At 29.1% G+C, this 10,915-nt stretch overlaps 3 protein-coding genes across 3 annotated transcripts; 1 reads left to right on the top strand and 2 right to left on the bottom strand.

Moving 5' to 3' along the window:
* LOC113384419 lies at positions 1 to 1,425 on the top strand. Its single transcript, XM_026622135.1, has 5 exons — positions 1 to 256; positions 330 to 567; positions 689 to 785; positions 928 to 1,224; positions 1,303 to 1,425. Exons 1-5 carry the CDS (start codon positions 79 to 81, stop codon positions 1,423 to 1,425), a joined length of 933 nt encoding a protein of 310 aa, XP_026477920.1. The 5' UTR covers positions 1 to 78.
* A 538-nt stretch (positions 1,426 to 1,963) lies between these two features.
* On the bottom strand, positions 1,964 to 3,973 carry LOC113384410 (peptide transporter family 1-like). The gene has a single exon (XM_026622125.1). The coding sequence runs from the start codon at positions 3,971 to 3,973 to the stop codon at positions 1,964 to 1,966; it is 2,010 nt and encodes a 669-aa protein (XP_026477910.1).
* Positions 3,974 to 6,182: 2,209 nt separating this feature from the next.
* LOC113384400 (carbohydrate sulfotransferase 11-like) lies at positions 6,183 to 9,254 on the bottom strand (the record flags this gene model as incomplete). The annotated part of the gene is made up of 5 exons (XM_026622115.1): positions 6,183 to 6,287; positions 6,351 to 6,508; positions 6,601 to 6,771; positions 6,851 to 7,154; positions 9,115 to 9,254. Coding segments are annotated over 5 exons (861 nt in total), but the record flags the coding sequence as incomplete, so codon positions are not given.
* Between the last annotated feature and the right edge of the window lie 1,661 nt (positions 9,255 to 10,915).

Below are 10,915 nucleotides of genomic sequence, written 5' to 3'. Positions count from 1 at the left end.
GTGAAATATTAGTTATAATCTATAAATTATCATTAAAACTAAAATAGTTCTTCATTAGTGCACTAACAATATCACAAAATGGATCTTGACATGTCTGATGATAACATATTTGAAACTAGTATGGATTCAGATGAAAATATTTTAGAGACTAATATTGGGGCTTTGGAAAATTCATTTATAAGTGCTAAATCCTCTACATCATGTGAACAAGTTTTTGCAGATGGTTTAATAACTAAATCAAATTTTACTTCTAGTGGTATATTATATAAAATATAATTCAATTAATATAATATATTAATTTTATAATTATTGGAATTATTTTCTTCCAGAACTCGATTTTGATACATTTTCTAAATTCAGAGATAATGATTTCACATATATGTTACCAAAGTCTTTTCTCGGTAAAGTATCTCATATGGTACCTATGCCTAAAATAATAAGTGTAGAAAACAAGGACCCTAAAATTGATTTTGTTGTAAGCTTGATGAATGGTGATTTTCTTGTTTTAAAAGAAGGCTTCCCACTTGCTCGATGTTGTATTGGTTTCCCTGCGGAACAAATTCTAATGTAAATATATATGCCCAATATATAATTTTAACAAATCTCGATAAGAGTTTATTGAACTGTGCATTTAGAAATTAAATATCTTAATACTTATATTACTATATTGTTCATTTATATTTCATAGACATCCAGTAATGATACATCAAGAATTACACTTGTATTTCATTTTATCTAACAATGATAAAGTTACGATAGTCGAATTATTAGGCAATGAATTGCAAGTAAGCAAATCCTGATAAGTAACTTAGTATTACTTTAATATATATCTGATATATAATTTATAAATACCCTGCATTAAAGCCTAAACTTGATTTTATATATTAATTATAAACTTTTTGTGTGTAATGTAAATATCATCTGTAGGTGATGAAAAAGTATAAGAATGTGATAAAATATGATATTGTCCCAGAAGATAATCATAATGAAATTGTATTGTTTAATTTAAAACTTTACTACAATGAGTCAAGTCATAAATTGGACATTTTTAAATTATACACTGACGAAATTGGTGAGGAATCATTAAATAATCAAACAGAAACGTTCGAACAACTAAAACATGATTTGAGATTCACTCAAGATCTGCTCGAATCGAAACAAAAACTTTTGAGAAAGCAAATTGAGTTAAAGGAAGAAATATTTGAAGATCTAGTTTTATCAAATGTAAGTATTATGGAACTCTTGATCTGATTCAATTTGAATTTGAATATTATGAAATTAATTAAAATTGAATCATTATAGAATTCAAGTTCTTCCACTAAAACTTATCTAATAATTTTAAAGACGAATTGGGTATATATCTGCAATCAGAAGCTTGTAATAGGATTTGTTTTTGGCAATACTACAAGGTCAGTGGTAGTTTAATCTTAAATTTTTAAAATGTAAAAAGTATTTATATGTTTTTACACCCTTTTATTTATATGTTTTGACACCAGATGCGTGTCATCATTCAGCAACACCAGGACAAAAACACAAAAATTTTTTAGAAAATTAACATTGTATCATAACAATTTTATGGAAAAATAAAAATGATGAATAACGAAAATAAATTAAAACAATTTTGAAAAAAGTTATAAACTGTAAAACATTATGACGCATGAAACGCGCCCATTTCAAGCAAACGACTCGACTATTCTGAAGAGAGTCTCGAAACGTATAAATGAAAGGTTTTAAATACTTTTTACATTTTTTTATTTCGACGAATGGGCTGCTAGTTACTCCTAAATATATATACACACACACATATATATATATATATATATATATATATATATACGAGTATATATATATTCTGCTGTCCAATATATTAATTAAAATATTGCAATTATAGCTTGTAAAGTATATTATGTGTTCAAATGTTACATTTTGTATAGAATTATATTATTTTTCTCATGGATTAGTATTATATTAATTTTTCGTCAGTTTGTAGAGATTTGTAGAAAAAAGCTAAAATAGTAAAATAGCACATGTTTAACAAAAGCACAGCTGCAAAAAAATAAAATTCGTAATCCAAATCCATATGTAGAAAATTGACAACTGTTACTAAAAATAAGTGCCCAATTCCCATTGCAAAATGGAGAAGAGCATTTATAAAAGTTTTCAAAGATTTTGGCGCTTCACTGTATGTAAATTCATGTAGTGTGATACCAAAATATACTTCTCCGAAGACTAATAATACGCTTTGAGGTATCATCCAGAGCATATGAACACTATTTGGCTCTGTCACTGTAAAAAAATCTACACTATCTTCACTTATAATGATAGCATATTTTCCGCCAGAGTGCATAGCAAAATTATAAATGTCTCTTCCGTTTAATTCTAAAACATAAGATTCTGGTTCAACTTCTACGATTCTATTCGATTCCGTGACTATAGCTTGTCCTGCAACCATTGTTGGTTCAACATTTAAATATATTTCCACATCTTTAGAATCTCTTATTATTAGAGAGTCTTCTTTTTTTGCACCAATTACTGTTAGTTCTGGCAACCCAGTATCAGCGTGAGAATCTATTTCAGCTGTATGCGAGTTAACTGTTGGCGCACCATCCACATTTGTTATAAACACTGATGTAGCTGATTTTGGTTCCAAAGAAATTTCATGCTCTGTATTTGTAATGCATTCACCACTAAGGGAGATTGGAACTTTTGTGTTACCTTTAATGGGTACATGTAAATTTTCGAAGGCACCATGTGAGTTAATCTGTATAAATTGGGGCAGGGGGCTCGATGCAGTGACAATGCACGTGCAGTTGAAATTATTATACATCCGTACTTGAGCTTCGCCCTTTTTAGGATGTGGCGTAGCTGATTGTTTTATTGTTGTTTCTAAAAATCCAGCAGCGACGAAAGCAAGTACGGTCATTAAGCCGCCGAAAATCATTTTTCTGAAAGTTCTGTCCATCTTTATCTTCTCTAGAAAGGCATCGAAATAATGTGTTAGAAAAGGTATCATAATTATGCCTAAAATTGGATGTATCAATTGAAAATATTCTGGAATAATCGTAAAAGATCCAATTCTGCCGTCCAATCTTGTTGCTTGAAATAACCATTCACTATCTAGCTGGCAATATAAGGATTCATACAAAGGAACAGCAGTGAAAATTAAAACCATCTTGCCTAATTGTTTGATGTCTTTGACTAATTCAGCTCCGTATTTTGGTTCAGCGTGATCTAGCCAATGCTCCTTTGGATTAGTTTTCCGTTCTTTCACCCAATGACCGAATCCGTAACCACTACACTTTATTATGTCGAGAGCGATGTTTCTTTCGGGTTTTATATTGTTATAAGTCTTTGTTCCTATTAAGAATATGAATAGCGTTAAAACAGCTAAGATGAAACTGATACTAAATGAAAAAAAATAGCAATCTTGTTCGCCTAGACATCCAATGTATGTCTTAATTGCAGGACCTACAATGAATCCTACGATTATTCCTATTTTATCCATAATATAAAGAATTCTAAAGAATTTCTTAAAAGCATCTTTTTGATCGGGCAAATTGAATTGATCTCCGTGGAATGGTGCCATAACGCTGCATACAATTATATTTAAAATAAGTCCAACGGAATATCTTGCATATACCAAATATTCCGCAATATATCGCAATTCAGGAATCGAAGATGAAACTACAAATCCCTGAATAATCATACTTCGAATATAATACAATATCATTATGACATATTTATTTCCCCCGCTATCTATTATCAGGGCTCCAATTGGCGCTAAAAATAAATTAATCATATCTGCTGAGTGTGTTAAGGATATAACCTGTATTGTGCTGAAGCCCAATTTATTTCTCAGGAATAAGATGTTCAGGGATATCAGTATGTGCATTTCTATAGACTCTATCAATTCAAGCAGAATGAAATAATGTGTCGCTTTGGGCAACTTGCCGCCTCCTGCTGCTTCGGGCATCTTGCACTTGATTAAAGATCAACGTTAATTGATGTAGAATTGAAATAATTATGACAGTTATGACTGGATTTTCAATGGGGTACTAATTAAAACAAATTTTATATTGGGAATCAAGGCCATCTTGTAAAATATATTATTACTTTATAAGTGATGCCTTAACTTCCGTAATTTCGTAAATAATATGTCTGAACCATTTAGTTCAATATTTTCATTGTTGATAAATATTAAGAACTTCAACTGTAGATGAAAAAAAATGGTATTTTGTAATTTGAGTACTTTATTAAATATAATCATTTAATATATACAAATTCAAGTGCAACAGATCCATATGCAACTAATGTAATTGGATAACGTAACATTTCGGATTTTAATATAATATATAATTATTTCGTAACAATTCCATATCACGCTAGTACCCGCTTTAATAGCTACGTACTACTAATTAATATTTACATTATCTACATAACTTTGCTTAACTGATGATAAGTATAATGCCTTTTTTTATTGATTATCATATCATTAAAATAAGTATGTTGAAATTTGTTCGAAATGCAACTATCGGGTATAAAGACAAGAAAAGGTAAAATACTGCCTGATTACCTCAAGTATATCATGTTGTTATAATAATTTAATATTAGAAAAAATAGTTAAGTTAATGTAGAGAAGCATGAAGTATTGAAAACAAAACAATTATCTTGTTGAAATTAAGACCTTTTCTGCATAATGTGTTTTTAAAGTCTTTGATATTTATCTTTATAGTTATTTGTTTTAGTCACTATTCTAATTATTGAATGAAATGATTCTACGTTGTCGTATTTCCTAATTTGTTTATATTACCTTAAATTTATAGCGTTTTTTTCTAATTTTGTATGCTAATTATACTTCAAGCACTTCAATTAAAACTGGTCCATTGGCTATAGCAAAGAATACGAAATTTAATTAATAGTAAAATATCGATTTAAATAACCTAATCAATATCTATATCTAATTTATATCTGATGAACATTTTTCTTAAATTTGATGTTCGACAAATGTTTGTATTATATGGAATTTGTTCTGAACATTTTATGAAAATAACATGTAATTTTATCATATAAAACTTAACAAAAATTATAATTCTATCTAAGAAAATTTATTTATAGAATATTACGGGTAACTAACCTTTATTGGCTTATATAATTTCATTCATTTCACTACTTATATAAGTAATACATAATCTAATAATAAATAATTAACTTAACAATATATTGTAGTCTATATATTAATATAATATAATAACACATTCTTATAAAAGGATTCCTAAAAATAAATTATTATTGAAACAAAAGGATAAGTATTACGAAGTACTTTTTGTCACAGAGTAACAAAATGTTATTCGAATCTAATCTTGTCAATAAATACATCCGATACTCGAAATAAATATAATAGTTGTCTAATATTGCTAATATGAACTTAATCGATCAAAAATTTCTTTATATTCTTTTATGAATATAAGAATCTTTTATATATAGGAAGTAATTTATTTTTTGAGTATTAATAAATTATTCCATAGATTCCACGGAAAATATAATAAGTTAAGATACCATAAAAATTAAAGTTTATTTCCAAAGTCAGCAAACAAAATACTAAACTTCAATATTTTACAAAAATTAACTTCGTAGTTCTTCGAAATTACTACGTGAATCAACAAATTGATTAATATTATTAATCTTTAAACTTCGACTATTTTGATATGGTATTTGTTTTACTTATGTGAGTAAATTTTATTTTTGTGCGCTATATATTTTAGCACTAGTAGCTCGTCGTTTAAAATTACTTCATTTTTATATGGCTTTTTTAACATTTCTATTGCAAGACAGTGTTTCTAAACACGATGTTAGATATTTTGGTGTTATTTTATATTTAGTAATGTATTACTGATCTGCGCTTTAAGTTATCATTTAATCTAATCGTATACGTTTCAATATATTTATATTTACTTCAACAACTTATAATAATTGATCATTATAATCATCATGTCTTTAAATAAGTTCGCCGAAATCCTTTGATTCTATATTAAACCCTCCAGAAAATTAATTTCTCTTGTAATCGGTGTATAATCAAAGTCGATATTATACTTAATCAATACTTATCAATTGACTACAAAAGAATACTATTTTTGCTTACAAGATATTGACCTTGATAAACTTCAATTGACGAACACGTTATTGGCTAAATTTCATTTATTTAAGTGATCTGCAACTCAGTTTGAGGTTTAGAAATTGCGTGTTCTATATATCCTGTCAACGTATAATTAAATAGTTCAAAATCATACCTGGAAATGAAAGATATTTTTAGTTTACTCTAAATATTAGTTTTAAGCAAGCTTTGTTCTTACCTATAAATATCATATAATTGCATTATTTGTTTTTTAGTTAATTGGCTGTAATATTCAGCTACTAATTGTGTAGTTGTTTTGCCTTTACCAGAATTTTTCCATTGAGGCGATATTAGTTTTTGAAGGTGTGCCTCTTCTATAAGGTATTGTTGATCGTCCTGAAAGATAAAATTAACATTATTTATTGTAAGTTGCTAAAATTGTTTTTTGTACGTGTAATGTATTTATGTTGATTTTTTATATTTCTTACCTTAAGAGTTTCTACCTTTGCTATCACATCGAATCTAAGTTGACATGGTGTACAGAATTCTGTAATTGGTGTCCAATGCATATCCAAAGGTCTTCTAGCTTTTCTTTCATCTACCAAATAATTTGTAAATTCCGAAAACGTTGGCCAACGCGGTCCAGGATTTACATTTTTCTGATAAAACACAAAATATTATTAAAAAAAATAAAATATTAACGTTACAACCTCGTATTTCTAAACATTTGGTGCTTACCTTGGGCTTGCGGTATTTTACTATGATCCTTGCTCCCAATTTCTGGTGCAAAGTATGCGGTAAAGCAAATTGCATTTTATCTCTATACGCACTTAGTAACCTCTCCAAAGGATGTCTGACTACCAAAAAGCTGATACTGTCATCCAGAGCTTGTTGCAATTGTTGTAAACTAGGCCTGGGATACCTCCTTCGAGCGAGTGTCAAAGGAACAGTATTTGAACGGCGCAAGTACTGCTTCGAATAACCTGCTAGCAGGTTAAAGTTGTACATCCAAGATGTGCTGGCTGCCTTGAAAACATTGCACCTGGGGTAATAGATAAACAAGTTAAAAAAAATCGTTAAGCTCCTAATGACTTCAATGAAATAGGTTCTTTTGTGAACTGTAATTGCTTAAATATAATATGAAAGAATAAGCCAAATAAATGTCAGATGCTAAATTTTTTATAGTTTAGTATTAAGGGGGTATTCTCGTGTAGAGGCAAGAATTTTAGGTCATTTTTAAATCATCGTAAAAAAGCAATGCATTTTTTTACTATTATTTTTTTAATAATTTATTCATCAATATTACGCGAGCACAGAAAAAAACTAAAAAACAGTGTTAATAGTTTTAAAAGCTAGCTTTTGTTGAAGTTATTATTATTGACAAGTGACAGTGTACAGAATTACAATTCTCCTAATAATCTGAAACGAAAAAAAATTATATAACGTTAAAAAACTTTTTTTTGACAATAGCGATTGTTTGAAAGAAAAGACCAATTTCTTGCTACTGTTTTGAGATTCTCGATTTTTTTTAACAATGGTAACAATTGAAATTCGGAGGTGAGGCTAGTATATCTCAGAGAAAATTCTGTGAAAAATTCAAGTAAATCGTCTCAGCAGAACCCTAAAAATCGTAGATATATTATTGAAAAAGACAGTTTTGAGAACAACGCGTTTAAAATTTCGTAAAAAAAATTCAACAAAGGATTATCAATAATTCCAATTACAAAAAATCCTTTTGTACACATATTCTTGAATAGTTAAGCTTTGAAAGTATGAATAAAAAACAAAAAAACTATTTTTTGGAATTTTTACACTAAAAACCCCCTTAAATATTTATTCTAATAAGAAATCGTCATTTTCACATCTCCTTCATCAACAACAAATTTTTATGTCAAAGGTATAAAAATAGATTTTTGAAGTGGTTAGTTTTTTAGCTTCAGATTTGTTACTTTTTATTATTAACTTCCCGTAGGGTAAGTTATAGTAATCGCAAAAAAATCGAAAATGAAAATTTTTATGTATCTTTACGTTTCAGAGGTTTCTGAATATTTTGGCATACCTTAGAAAAAATGGATGTGTGTGTGTATGTGTGTGCGTGTGTATGTGTGTTCGGATACAAATTTTTGTCGAAGATTTCGGGAACACGGATGAAGCGATTTGGGTAATTCAAAAAACATTCGATTCGTATTGATAAGGAGACGTGCTGATTAGTTTTTGGCGAAGTGCCAAAAACGGTAACTCAGTTTTTAAGAGAACGGAGCGTCCGATTTGAAGAATTCAAAAAACATTTATATTAACAAGATGAAGAACTGATCAAATTTTCATGAAGGCAGGTCTAGCGGTTTCGGAGATCTAGTAAAAAAAGTAAAAAAAATGCCATCTGGCGGTCAAAAATGATCATTAGACATATGCACATCAAATTAACAAGAGATTTTAACAATAAGTATAAATTTTGTTTACATTCCTATGGGTTCCGTACCAATGCTTATCCGTTAGACGGCGGCGCGGCGCTTACGCGCTTTGATATGTCGTCTCTATGCAGTTAAAGCAGTACGATTGCTTTGAAAAAAGTTTAGAATTTCCAAAATATTTCAAAATACACTTCTCTTCAGCCTTTTTTTTTTTCAAAAAAAAGTAAATTTTTGTCAAAAATTTATAGTTTCTCAAAAATCTAATTTTTTCAAAGTAATTTTTTTTCAAAAATGTTAATCTTTTTAAAAACAAATTTTTGGTACAGAAAGTTCCAACAATTTGCCTTAAGGCACGATGCCATGCGCCCCACTAGTTTTTATTTAAAAGTGGTTAATATTTCAGCTTCAGATTTGTTTTCTTTTTATTGTTATTACTATAAACTTTGATTTTATATCTTTGTAGGATCATTTGCCTAAATGACACTGCATAGTATTTTATTAAAACTATTGATATTTCGAAAAATTTCTGACAAAAATTGATACAAATGAGTGTATTATTATATAAACATGTTAAACGTGTTCCTTATTTACCAAACAATGTGATGCTCGCGATTGACTAGAAACTCCCAAGGGTTTGGCCTGTGTAGGCTATCGTTTCCTGGCACGTCCAACCCCAGACGGGAGCAAGCTTCCTGCAAGTGAGCTTTTCGAGCTTCCATGCGCTCGCCCGTCTGTTTATGAAGCTCTCGGGGCGATATTTGGGCAGATAAGCGCCACTGTGCTGCTAACCGCTCTTGACTGCCGGACGAGTTATCATTTACATATACCTAAATATAATAATAGAATTATATAGTTTTATTTATTTTGTCGTTATTCATTAAGTTTAAAAAAAACGTATTGCTATAATTTTATTTAATCGAAAAGAATTGTTTATGCTAGTAACCTGAAATCATCATTATGGCTATGTCTAATGAACTATAATCATCTTTTTCAAGATTTTTTATAAAATACATTTTTTATGAATTTTTACGTTCAGCGTATGCAACAATCGGTGTTTTTAGTAAACAAAATAAAAGTTCTTTTTTTCTATGATTAGTACTTGAAATTGAAAATACTAATAAGTATTCTAATCACCTGGTACTAACTACAAAAAATATGACGGCAAATAAGCAGTTAGAACATAGACAAAAATAAAGAGCGCCAATTGATTTTTGAATGCGAATAGGACGTTTCATTTCGTTTTTTACAATTTATTTACAATTTACAAATATATCATTTTTAACTTCCCGAAGGAGAAGTTTATGTTTTCATCAAAAAATCCGAATGGCTAATTTTATGTTTTCTCAACGTTTCAAGCCATTCTGAATCGAATGAGATTTTTTGCCGGAAATCGACGTTTTCTCAGAAACGGCTGGACCGAAAGCCATTCGATGTATCTCGATGAGGACTAGCATTTCTAAGTTTTGTGCGACGATCAGCCGAGCCGTTTCTTTGTAATTTATTTTTGATATGTTTGCTTTATATTTACTACATTGCTAATTTAAGAGGTATTTTACTCTAGGATAATATCGATTTTGTTTATATATTCTAGGTTCAAATATTCAAGAATGTGTGTAGAAGTGATTTTTTATCATTTGAAATTATTTTTGAATATGTTTGCTCACGATAATCCTCCTATTCCACGATTTATCAGATTTCAATGGACCAATTTACTCGAAATTTTTATAGAGTCTCCCTTATAAAGTTCTCTTCAGTATGAAGAAAGCTTATACCCAAATTTCGATATTTACTCACTATTACTCACTATTACTCACTATTATTCACTATTTTTTAATAATAGAGCAACAAAAATGCAAATTTTCTTTTTCAGGTAGTCGCTAATTTGTGAAAAAAATGATTTTAAGTTGTCCGTAGTTCATATAATTGCAATATTATTCTAGATATTTTATATTTTCTTCAGATTATTTGAAGGGATAAAATTATGAGTATGATCAGGCGCCAATTTTTTGAAACCCCCGCCTTATAATCTTTTGGAATCAAAAATTTTGACTTTTATATTCTCAAAACATTAATTAACAACTTGAAAAAAAATATAGTAAAAATATTGTTTGTTTGTCAAGGCCTTTCAAAAATCGCATGAAACTCACCCCTCTAGAGTAGAATAACCCCTTAAACTATGCTCGTTTTCAGTCGCTAATTTTTTTCATATTAGTTAGGTATTTCAATTTGATCTTAATGAAAACATTAATTCCGTTTTTCTTTTCTATTTTCCTGCATGTGACAAATGCGTTGAAATGCTATTTACAACTAGCACATGCCATTACGTTTTGTTCGCACTGTGTCTATTTCAGTGTGATGTGAAATATCATTCTGCCGTTAAAGCCCTCTTGTT

Source organism: Ctenocephalides felis, unplaced genomic scaffold (genome assembly GCF_003426905.1).
Source record: "Ctenocephalides felis isolate EL2017-DRISC unplaced genomic scaffold, ASM342690v1 CF-g0.4_SCAFFOLD_00845, whole genome shotgun sequence".
Classification (NCBI taxonomy): Eukaryota; Metazoa; Arthropoda; class Insecta; order Siphonaptera; family Pulicidae; genus Ctenocephalides; species Ctenocephalides felis.
Note: the sequence above shows the minus strand (reverse complement) of the source record. Positions and strands in the feature narration are given on the sequence as shown.

Excerpts from the sequence above, each read along its gene's own strand:
- LOC113384419 (XM_026622135.1), top strand. The coding sequence starts at position 79 with ATGGATCTTGACATGTCTGATGATAACATATTTGAAACTAGTATGGAT. Across the intron at positions 568-688 it reads CCTGCGGAACAAATTCTAAT|ACATCCAGTAATGATACATC; the intron begins GTAAATATATAT and ends TATATTTCATAG. Across the intron at positions 786-927 it reads TATTAGGCAATGAATTGCAA|GTGATGAAAAAGTATAAGAA; the intron begins GTAAGCAAATCC and ends TATCATCTGTAG.
- LOC113384410 (XM_026622125.1), bottom strand. The coding sequence starts at position 3,973 with ATGCCCGAAGCAGCAGGAGGCGGCAAGTTGCCCAAAGCGACACATTAT.